General features: G+C 40.1%; 1 protein-coding gene across 2 annotated transcripts in view; it reads left to right on the forward strand.

The window, feature by feature from the left end:
• Positions 1-12,518, forward strand: part of Smp_006700.1 (hypothetical protein) — a gene marked incomplete at its 3' end in the record, with an annotated part of 31,467 nt that overhangs the window by 18,725 nt on the left and 224 nt on the right. For both annotated transcript variants that reach the window (XM_018793755.1, XM_018793756.1), the window contains 3 exons: positions 10,263-10,352; positions 10,870-10,944; positions 12,274-12,441. In XM_018793755.1, the coding sequence (XP_018648235.1) occupies positions 10,263-10,352; positions 10,870-10,944; positions 12,274-12,441 (333 nt within the window). The remainder of the gene's footprint in view (positions 1-10,262; positions 10,353-10,869; positions 10,945-12,273; positions 12,442-12,518) is intronic.

Genomic DNA, 12,518 nt, shown 5'->3' on the forward strand with positions numbered 1-12,518 from the left:
AAGCTTTTTGATTGGTTAACCTTGACTCCCTTAACCATGTAGTATTCATGGTGGATTACTTTTCCTACTCAACTATTTTCCCATTGTGCTCATCTTCTAAATTAGAACAATATATATAAGCGAACAAGATTGTTTTCATTTCGATCCTCATCAAATTTCACTCTAATATATATACATATACAAAATTACTAGACCAATCAAGACACTTTATGAGTCAATGATATATAGATAGATAGTGATAAATTACATAACTGAACATGATAAGTAAAAAGTACAAATTGATAGTGTAATGACAGGTGTACTAGTTGTGATAAAAATAACAAAGGCTTGAAACCATGTCTCATCATGAGAAATAGGTCAATAACTTGAAAACTATAGATGCTGAAATAACACTCATAAAAACCATAAGATTACGTAATAAAAAGTGTTCACATGATAGGACAATGAAGCGTATTTTCGAAAAAAGGAAAAAAAGCGGATGAAGGAAAATAAACTAACAAAGAACATGAAAAATAATAATGAAACGTTTTATTAAAACTAATTCAAGCAAGGAAGAGATTAAGATGTTACAAATTTCTTATAGGTACAAAGACTTGAATCGCTAGCTTGAATTCCTATAGCTTTTGTTGTGTGCGAGAGTTGAGATCAAACCCCTTATGGAAAACTAGTAGGAATACGATAAATCACCGTGAATGACCTATTTCTATCTACTTTTAGTGGCCCAAGATCTGACTCCAGTTATATCGTATGTTGATTGTTATTAAAATATACATACCGTCAACCCTAGTATAAAGTTATCGACTCAAGTCGCGTTAGTGAATAACGGAATTAAGTAAGTCAAATACGAGAATGGATTTTTGAATACATATATTTTGTACGTTCATTGGTTTGAACAGACAATCAGAGTAACAAAGCGAAGAGAAGAGAGCGAAGCGAAATAATGCTTAGTGAAGGGGTGTGAGCCAACTAGATTTAATAAAGCGTTAATCAATGTCTATAGTCAGACAAAAATAAGCTGCAGATATCTGATGAGTAAGATCAGATTTGCACATACATACGCTCATATATAATCAGTCAAGATTGATAAGCTAATAATTAATATGGTCAAAATTTGACTCAAGAAGGATGAGTAAATTGGCTTGTCCAGAAACTGCTGCAAATGCCCTGGTACGGCCGAGAGTGGGGAGAGTCTACTCTCCCTCTCGAAATGCTCTCACATGGCCAGCGAATATATAGCCTCTGCCAGGGAAGTCCTACTCACTGCCTTCTCGTGGCGGGGGTGTTGTTTACGAAAGTGAGAGGACGAAAAGCGAATGTCCGGCGCTATAACCGGATTGGTGGACACGGAGGGTCCACCTAGGGGAGTTGGAAAACCCTGATTCCAAACCAATGGTGCACATGGGCTCCAGTATCCTGATGGAACGAATAGCGGACGAACCTGTCATTGGTCAACGGCTACCATGGGACTGCATCTCCTCACGATGCTCCACTGCCTTGTGGATCAGACCTTTAGGTCAAAGGCTCGGGGTGTGGTCCCCTAAGAAAACCACCTGCTTCGGTTTGGGCACCCGGGCAGTATCACAGCCTACACATAAATGAATGAAATGATGAACTCTATTGATGATACTATTCCTGCTCATATTAGAAGCAAGACAATTTACATTATTATTATTATTATTATTACTTACCATATCGCTAATTCACCCCCTTTTATCCCCAATTTGTGTAACCTTACTTTTCAACTTATGCAGCAGCTCGCTCTTGGTGGAAAATCTGTCCTATCTAAACGATCTCCAGTCACTGTCTGGTTGAAAGTGAATGCTTCCACCGATAATGAATGCTGAAGCAGTCTTTCTGAAACCACGTACGCCGTTCAAGCTGGCTTCCTTCAACGTTCTCACACTAATGCAGATCAGACAACAGATAGGGCTGGCTATGTCTTTGGAAGGTCTTAATGTTGATGTTTGTTGTCTATCCGAGACCCGTATTCAAGACTCTAGTGAAGTACTACAAATCCGCTCTCCATCTGTCGCCTCGAAAAGCTTGTTCCACGTGCGCTTATCCGGGGACCCTGTGGCATCTTCGTCTGGTCTTGCTGGCGTTGGTGTCGCACTAAGCGCTAGGGCTGAGGCAGCACTAATCGATTGGATCCCCATTAACAGTCGGTTATGTGCTGTTAGATTAGAAAGTTCCATCAAAGTGAGAAGAAACCGGCGTGAGAAACGGTGTCTTTTCGTCATCTCCGCCTATGCCCCGACAGATTGCAGCCCGGATGCAATCAAGGATGAGTTTTACCATCAGTTAACTGTTCTTCTCCAGAAAGCGCGTTCGACAGATATTGTAGTATTAGCCGGAGACTTGAATGCTCAGGTCGGGCGTCTAGGCACAGAAGAGAGTCGTTTAGGTGGCCGATGGGGACTTGTTGGTCGCAGGACAGATAACGGGGACCGTTTGCTGCAACTGTGCACAGACCACAACCTGTTTCTGGCCAGCACTAACTTCCGGCACAGTCATCGCCGGTGTGCCACCTGGCGTCCTCCCTCTGCATCCCAAGCCTGGACTCAGATTGGTCACATCGCGATCAGCCACCGCTGGCGTGGTTGTGTACAAGACTGCCGCTCCTTTTGGAGTACCTATCTGGAGTCTGATCATGCCCTGGTCTGCGCCAATCTCACCTTACTTTTCAGTGACCGAAGGATTGACAGCCATCAACGGATCAATGTTAGTAAACTGGCTGCAACTTCTGTTGCAAGTAAGTATCGAGCGGAGCTAGCCTCTAGGCTAGCTACCATCCCACCGAAAAGTATAGATGAGCATTGGTTGCATCTTCATGACGCCATGAAAATGGCGAGTAAAGCCGCTTGCGGCTTCGCGAAACGTCCCGCTTACAAGCACTGAGTTTCTTCTGGCTCCTTACAACTGATGGAAGGCCCGTCGGTCTACTCCGGGTGACCGTGAGTTTGACCACAAACGAAGGCTGTTACGTAGTGAAATCGGGCAAGGCTTGCGTAAGGACCGAGAAGCCTGATGGTCGGAGCGTGATAATGAGATGGAAGCAGCAGCTGCATCTGGTAACTGCCAGAAGCTCTTCCAACTCATCCGAGCCACTGGCAGCAAGAAGTCTGGTGTGCGTGAAACAATCTACGAGGATGACGGGATGCCAACCACTAACATCTGTCGACGTCTTGGACGATGGGCGGAATTTTTCGAAGGGCAGTTCAACTGGCCTGCTGCTCCGGCAACATCAACCAGCTTGTCCTGCCCCCCATGGCCGGTGACGACTGATCCACCAGACGAGGCGGAAGTCCGCAAGGAACTCCAACTCTTGAAACGTTACGAATCACCGGGCCCAGATGACTTACCTTCGGCTCTTTTTAAAGATGGTGGTGACTTTCTGGCTAAGGAACTGACTGTGTTGTTTGCAAAGGTTTGGGAGCTAGAAAGTGTTCCAACATCATGGAATGAGTCAATAGTCGTCCCTATATTTAAAAAGGATTCACGTTGTTCCTGTAACAACTATCGGGGGATAAGTCTACTTCCGATTGCGTCCAAACTATTGGCTTCTGTCATTCTTCGTAGGTTGTTTAAAACCCGAGAACGATTGACTCGCGAGGAGCAGGCTGGTTTTCGTTCTGGTCGAGGATGCATTGATCACATCTTCACCCTCCGCCAAATGTTAGAACACCGTCATACTTATCGCAGGCCAACAATCGTAGTGTTTCTTGATATCAGGGCGGCCTTCGATTCGTTGGACAGGACTGTTCTCTGGGATTGTCTATTGAAGAAGGGTGTGCCTGAGAAGTTCATTAACATCTTAAAGGCCCTGTATACGAACACCTCAGGCAGAGTGAGGGCATACAACCACCTTTCTCCCTTGTTCCATTCGAGCAGTGGGGTTAGGCAGGGTTGCCCGATCTCACCATTCCTCTTCAACTTTGCTATCGACGACATCCTGGAAACAGCTCTGATGGATGTAAGTAATGGCGGTGTGGATATGTTACCTGGAGAACGACTTCTCGACCTCGAGTATGCGGATGATATTGTCTTACTGTGCGATAATGCTCAAGCCATGCAATCCGCACTTAATCAGTTGGCAATCAGTGTCCGCAGGTACGGCATGTGCTTTGCACCCTCCACGTGCAAAGTACTCCTACAAGACTGGCAGGATTCTCATCCTGTACTCACCCTGGATGGTGAGGAGATCGAAGTAGTTGAGAAGTTCGTGTATCTAGGTAGCTATATAAGCGCTGGTGGTGGCGTGAGTGATGAGATTGATGCACGTATAATGAAAGCCAGAGCGGTTTATGCCAATCTGGGCCATCTTTGGCGCCTTCGTGATGTTAGTCTGGCTGTAAAAGGTCGGATCTACAACGCGTCGGTGAGAGCAGTTTTGCTCTTTGCTTGTGAAACCTGGCCTCTCCGAGTTGAGGATGTTAGACGTCTCTCTGTGTTCGATCATCGTTGTCTCCGAAGGATTGCTGACATCCAGTGGCAACACCATGTTAGTAATGCAGAGGTTCGGCATCGTGTGTTCGGGCGCAGAGACGATAATTCAATTGGTGTCACCATCTTGAAACACCGACTTCGGTGGTTTGGACATGTTTTACGAATGTCGTCCCAGAGACTTCCACGTCGTGCATTATTTGCCGACCCTGGGACTGGTTGGAAAAAGCGGAGAGGAGGTCAGTGTATGACATGGTGTCGTGGCATGAAAGAAAGCTGCAAAGGGATAGCTTTCGTTGGTCCTTCACGACTCCCTGGTTGGGGTCCGAGAGATGGTGCAACACAGTGGCTCGAGACGTTATCAGATATGGCTCAGAATAGAAGCCAGTGGCGATCCTGCTGCAACCTTTTTTTACTCTCTACATAAAGAATGGTTCTAACTTTCCTAACTGAAAGAGTCTTCTGGTTGTACACTTCAGTCCGCCTTATCTTTTCATCCCTTCTCTTCCTACTTTCATTATTTTCTGTGGCGCATATGTACCTGGTGCCCTTTTGTACCAATATATATGTGTTTAAATAAATAAATGTCCAGAAACTAGAATAAGCCATGTGAGCTTAACATGGCAACCGACACTACAACCACATGACCGCTATCGATAAAGTGGAATGGAACAGAGCTGCGTATTGTTTTGATGATACCCTATCCTGATCACGAAGGGAGATGTTCACTGACTCGTGGACTCAGTTATCTGGTTGTACGTCCGATAGAGATTTCTCCATAGAATCAGATGAAATCATAAATACACATAGCTGTCGCGGAACCAGGTAACTTATCCTTTAGCAGAGGAGTTACTATGGCTTAGTTTGAAAACGATAGATAGAGGTTAGTCGCGCCAAACCTTGTCTTCATCGTTCTACCCAGTCTATCTAGTAACAGCTATACCTCCACTAAATTACAGCCTCACGAAGAGAAATTTCATACTGGTCGTTGGTGTCTCTAATTTCCCGTTCATTACATGTTAGTATTTCCTCATAAAACCTTGTGGATAATTGTTCTCAATCAACCTATTATGAAGCACTTTTCCTATGCACGCTTCTAGTGATAGAAACACTTTCTTTTCTGTTTAACAAAACATTGCAACTTTCTCATTAATACGACTTGGACTGTTAGCTTGAATTCCTATAGTCTGTGCTATGTGTAAGATTCGAAACTTATTATTTTTATTTATGTAATCTATTCCACTGTTATCACTGATTCATAATTTGCCATGATTGGTCTAATAATTTCGTATATGCATATAATATTATTGTATATTAGAGTAAAATCTGATGAGGATCTAATTGAAAGCAATATTGTTCGCTTATATGTGTTGTTCTAATTCACAATATGGGAATTAAAAAAATATTAATATAAGTGGCCGTAGAGGATTTCGAAATAAACCCCATGAAAAACAAATATTAACATGTGTAATATGAGAATTTTCAGAACATTTTTTCTGGCGAAAAGTAACTGAATTTTGTAGTGAATTACTTGTAAGGTATTAATTGATAATTTTAGAAATCCCATTACATTCATGTTATTACTTACTTACGCCTGTTACCCTTCGTGGAGGCCGCTCACCAGCATTCTCCATCCAAATCTGTCCTGGGCAATCCTTTCCAGTTCTTTCCAGTTGTTATTCATCCTTTTCATATCTGCTTCTATTTCCCGGTGTAATGTGTTCTTTGGCCTTCCTCCGCCTGTAGCTCTTCTAGAGTTACTGCCGGTCCCAAGCCCGGGTATAGAGCAGGGTTGGGCATGGGGTTACCGACCCCATCCCGTAGAAAAACTAACTCGCTAAAAAAACGCCAACCAGAAAAAAATTCATGTTATTACTCGCTTCATTTTAAATGACAAGTATCCTTACCTATAGTAGCAAAACTCATCACTTTTGCTACGTGACATATTGTTAGACGAACAAATTATTGTTGACGGGATATAATCTCTCCGATTGCATTAGGATACATTTTTCCATTCATGAATCGAGTCAAGTGAAGCGTTCATGGAATATTACACAAGGGACATAGCAATAATCTTTATTTCATGTAAAGTTTTATTGTCCAATATCTAGTACATTTCTTTGAAGTAATGGAAAAGATCTGTAGCTCGTCTGGTTGCTCGCAGTAGTATTGTGTTCTTTAAGTTGAATGGTTCAATTGTAAATTTTTATTATTGTCAGAAATTTTTATAATCTTCCCCACCTCTTTTCATATATATGTGTTTATGTATCACTATTCTGATACTAATTAGTTTTCATAAAAAAAAGAATTCCCTCTAATATTTGAAAAGATCCATTGTTTATTCTTATAAACGTAAATTTGAAGTTTAGTGTAGACATAAAGATTTGTCAATATTTTTCTACCTTAAACGGAGTGAATTAATAACAATTTTTCTATCCAATTATGAAATAAATCGTTAAGGTCATGACATGAGATTACTACAGTGAAAAAAATGTTTGTCCGTATTAAATATCATGAATTTTTTGTCCCCGTAAACTGTTTAAACTTGTATTAAATTAAAAAGGTTGCTTATTCTCCGAAGGATCAACTTACACGAAATCATGAAACGTCTGAATTTCGATTTCCTACTGGGAATACTGCAAAAATATTATTAATCTAAAAGATTGTGTTTAGTTATTCATCTTATTGTGATATAATGCAACACAATCATGTCTTCTAAAAGGCGAACTTTCTAAAAATCTAATTTTGAAAAGGTTAGATTTTAACCTGGGAATTCTGAGATTCCTCTTCAATGAGTAGGTAGGTAGTTGCTATCAGGTCACGGCGTTTGAAACTTCCTTAGCTTTAGTAAACTAGAGCGTAATTTATTTACTTATGTAAAAATATAAACATTAGATATCGTCGCAATGTAAGACATTATCATCTGCATACTCAAGGTCGAGAACTCTTTCTCCAGGCAACAGATCCATACTACCGTTATCTACGTCCATCAGAGCTGTCTCCAGAACGTCATTGCTACCAAAGTTGAAGAGGAATGGTGCGATTGTGCAACCCTATCTAACCCCACTGCTTGAATGTAACAATGGGGAAAGGTGGTTGTATGTCCTCACTCTGTCTGAGGTGTTTGTGTATGAGGTTTTTAAGATGTTAATAAGCTTCTCAGACACACTCTCCTTTAATACACAATCCCAGAGAACAGTCCTATCCAATGAATCGAAGGCGGCCCTAATGTCAAGAAACACTACGATTGCTGGCTTGTGATAAGTATGATGGTGTTCTAACATTGGGCGGAGGGTGAAGGTATGACCAAAACATCTTTGACCAGAACGAAAACCAGCCTGATCCTTACAAGCCAATCTGTCTCGGGTTTTGAACAATCTACGAAGAGTGATGGAAGCCAATAGTTTGGACGCGATCAGAAGAAGACTTATCCCTCGATAGTCGTTAGCGAAACGTCATGAACCCTTTTAAATATAAGGACGACTATTGGCTCATTCCACAATTTTGGTACACTCTCTAATCGACAGACCTTTGTAAACAACTCAGTTAGCTTCTTAACCAGAAAGTCGCCACCATCTTTAAAAAAGGTCGGAGGTAAGTCATCTGGGCCTGGTGATTTGTGACGCTTCAAGGGGTCGAGTTCCTTGAGGACTCCCACCTCATTTGGTTGATCAGTCGTCACAGGCCATGGAGGGTAGAACAGTCTGATCGATGTTGCTGAGGCAGCAGACCGGTTGCACTGCTCATCGAAAAACTGCCCGTCGTCCAAGACGTCGATAGATGTTAATGATTGGCATCCCATTGTCTTCACAGATTGGCCTGACAAAGGTATACGGTATAATTTGCCAGTCAGACACAACATAGAATTTCGTACGTACGTACATCAGTTCGAGTTGCCATACCACATTAACACAGATCCAATTGTCGATTCAAATGCCATAGTGGTAAAATTAGTAAGAATATAAGCAGTAATCGGAAAGATTAGAGTTTGAAGATGTTATTCAAGGAGTACAATCCAGTGAAATAAATTTGGGGAGAGAAGAAAGATAGAGACATGAAGAATTCAGAAGATTAGAATTTGGTAGAACACAAACACACAGCCAGGTAGTATGCACCTACCAACATGGATCAGTCGGCTTGTCTGTGATTTCATGTTTTTGTGCCACGTTTTTGTCTGGCCGCCTGGTGCGGTCAAATGAATGACGCTACTCGGATCCTGAATGCGCGTTTCGGAGACGCAGCACACATCGATAGTGTAAGATTTTAAAGTCCTAGCTAAGGAAGCCCTTTGTCCTATTTGGCACAATGTTCGGACGTTAAAAGTTCCTACATGTATTTTAGAGCGTGGTTTCAGGAGACCAGGAATAACTTTTCGTGTACTCTAATCGTTTGCCCTAGCGGTGCGAGGTGATAAAAGGACGTGAGAAGGGTTAGTCGTGTAAATGAGAGAGTTATTAGGCGTAGGAAGGATTTGAATGTGACCAACTTGGTCTCGTGTGTTGTTACGGGTATGAGAGCTAATATCACTTCTCAACTGCCCACGCCGTGGAAGGGTTCTTATAGAGGTATCTGAGAAGGAAGTTGGGTCTGTGTTGGTCTTAACGACCTGGGAGCGTGACCGCAGAGTTCAAGGGACAACTGCTTGAAGCCGGTCACGCACGGTTTTTATATGGGAGGTTTTTAACGTGTTAGCTCCGTTCTTCAAAGAGCCTTACCGCTGTATACGGAGATCCATGAGGTAAGGTGAAGTGTGACATTTTTAGGTTCGACCTTTTCTAACCCCTTCCTTCCTTGTGAGAGGGCAGCATCACTGCAGATGCTGGTTGTCCTAGGGAAACACCTTACTGCCGTCACAGCTCTGTACAGTCGGCAGTACGACTTCGCCTTCGGACCTTGAGTTGCTGCTTTTAGTTTTACCGCTCTTCAACCGACCTGCCTGACATGGTAGGACCTTGAGGAACTGTTGTTCCAGTCAGTATAGCTCGATTGGTTCATCACGATAAGCATATCCAACCACTACGTCAAGGTAGCGGCAACGGTCGGGTTGTAATTTGTACGTGACTAGTTGTTTAAACATTTAATCTACCATCCCACATGATGCCATCACTTATTAACTTTATTAACTGCTATAATAATCCTCTGAGTCGCAATATTTTATGTCTTGAAAAACATCCCAACTAGACCCCAAAATTTTTTTTAAATAGCTGGCGTGTTATTTTAATTTAATATTTCAAAGCTTATATGCCTATCCATTTCTACTTTATAATCAGAAAACTATTCAACTGCATAAAGTAAGAGTACTGAGTAGCAAAGTTCATTTCGAAACAATATAAAAAGCACACGTACTTCCATACACTCTACTAAACTTTGATTGACCCTACAGAACACACTGAAAGTACACTTTATCCACAAAAAATCTGGATGTGGTTGGGTCAGTTATCAATATTCAACACTATAAGTGTTAGAAAATGTATTTCCGTTAATTTTTATTAACTGAGAATGTGGAATTGGATTTTTGTGTTCATATAAGGAATAGGTCGCATAATTTCTCTATTAATCTTCGTTTCTGATGGGTACAACACAGAAAAGGTTAGCCATTCTGATGTACAATGCAAACTTTAAATTCCATACTAAGATTGTACATCATCAAAAGTCAGCAAATAGAAGCGAAGTAACATTATTTTGAATACTGGTAGATAAAACAAGATTACATTTACACGAAATATAATGGTTATAAATGAAACGAAAACATTTTCCATTAATCTGGTAGTTCCTTTAACTGTATACCTTTTTTCTTGTATTCTCAATTTCATTTGTAGTCAAATGGATTACCTGTTACACGACCAGTAAAAGTCTACTTCATATCTACTCGAGGAGCAGTTACTTCACTTGCATCTGTGGGAGACACTGTAAGTTAGTTTCAAGAAATGTACATGCTTCTTATTTTGATTACAATGCTAATTGGTTGAATCGCTTAACTTTCAGTCACTGACTTCAAAATCACCCAAACTTACATTGGTTTTAGCAGTCTCTTATTATTGGCGGCTTTCAAACTTTGAGTGTATTCCACATCAAATTTAGTTAGTGATTTACATAAAATCATTGTTATATATTGGTGGCTAAATCTGTAAAGTTGTTCTGAGCAGTTTTTCAAACAATGTTTGTGTAATTCGCTTATGATGCTTGTTAAAATGCTACATTCAACCTACTGATGTGTCATACCTTCTTATGGAAGATAACTGATATCTACCCACTCTCTTTGGTTTTAATGATTAGAATATACATATTTGTCACCAATATTTGAATATAACGATGACACATAGTCGTATTCTTTAGTTAAAGTATATGGTAATTTATGTAGGAGGTATGTCACTTTGTTGTAAACATCATCTGACTTTTACTCATACTTTTTTCTATTGTATTTAGCTAATCGCAGGTAGTTTAGATGGATCTGTTACTGTTATCGTAGTTAATGAACCAGCTTCAAATTACGTTTGTTTGGTGAGTTATGACAAAATATCTTCATTATTTTACTGAACAACGATATTGATATATAAGTAATTTTTATGCTTCACAGACCACTAGGTTCGCTATGCTGTCTACTGTGGAAGTAGATTTAAAAAAGTCTAGAAATGAAGTTCATAAAGTGATCAACTGTTTTATGAATTATCGTGCGTTTTACGCTTCTTTTTCAGAGTCCGTAGGACGATGGTTAGTGACTAAACAATCTATTTTGAATTCGGTTGTAGTCGCGCAGAAATACATGATTTAACTTCCTTTAAATCTTAGTTTCAATGCCGTTTCCTACTTCTCATCTGTTTCTTTCACGTTTCGTTTTAATTGCTACTAATATTATTATTTCATCGCTGTTTTTCGTCCCCATAATGGCTTCCTACTGCACTAAGTCCTGCATAGTATATGGTTGACCAACAATAAATAGGTATTTTACTGTCCTATAGTGGCTAAGTGATTTAGACAATAGATCAATAACCGCCCACTCATAGCTGGAAATACTATGATTTAAAACAATCCTACATTTTGTAATCATAAAGAGTTGTGAAAAGACTCAGTTCATTTGAAAAGTGTGATCACTCAATACATGCATATATTCTGATCACAAATCTGCCGAGTTGTGCGAAAACAGGGTAAGTTCATCTGAGGACAAATAGAATGGAAAAAATAACAGGGTTTGCCGTGCTACTAATAGCGAAATGAAATTAGTATTATAATCATGAATACTTAACAAAAATCAATTGTTTTTGAACCCATGTAGCTTTAGTGTGGGGATCTGTAGGAACATCAAGTAAAAAGTCACTAACTACAACGCATAAGGTTGCTTGAGGTATGACCATAAACACGACAAATTATATTTGGGACTAATTGTGTTGAGATGAACTGCTCACCTTTCGATATGTCTGATCATGAAATCATACTATACAAACACCAGGTAGGAAGTCCTTATTTGACTACTGAGCTTTTTATCCTTTAATGGTGGCTAGTGGTTATTTGAAGTTTACTAGATAAGTAGCACACAAATTTTTATTCTTTCCAAAGGTTCTTCCTACCCATATCTCGAATCTATTTAAAAAGTTATGGCGTTAAGTTTTGTTTGACTAAGCTGTAAATGAGTTTTTCTATCCAGATTATCCGAACCCATTACGTTCACTTCGCTACTAATTGCTGATATTACCGAAATTCTGAATCTCTGTTCATACATTTGGATTTTTTCTTTTCTGAATATTTTATTGTTCAAATCAAAACTGAAATTTGACCAGTTTCGTGTGAATGTAGCATAAACTTGTATGTTTACTTATTTAAAACTATTTGAAGTACGGAAAAAAATATGGAGAAAACTGTGGTATCGGCTTCATGGATCGTCGTGACCTTATCCATCATGTGCTTAATGAACACATTAAATTTGAAAGTAATAAAACAGTAATGTGTGGATGGAGTTCTGGTCGTTGCAGGGTTCGATTCACTGAAACACAAACTATGAAGGTAAGTGTAAACTGAAATATACAAGTGGTATTTATAAATTATACCCTCAACCCATGAATCGGTCACACAGTTACAAA

The sequence above is a fragment of the Schistosoma mansoni genome, chromosome 1 (assembly GCF_000237925.1).
Source record: "Schistosoma mansoni strain Puerto Rico chromosome 1, complete genome".
Lineage (NCBI taxonomy): Eukaryota > Metazoa > Platyhelminthes > Trematoda > Strigeidida > Schistosomatidae > Schistosoma > Schistosoma mansoni.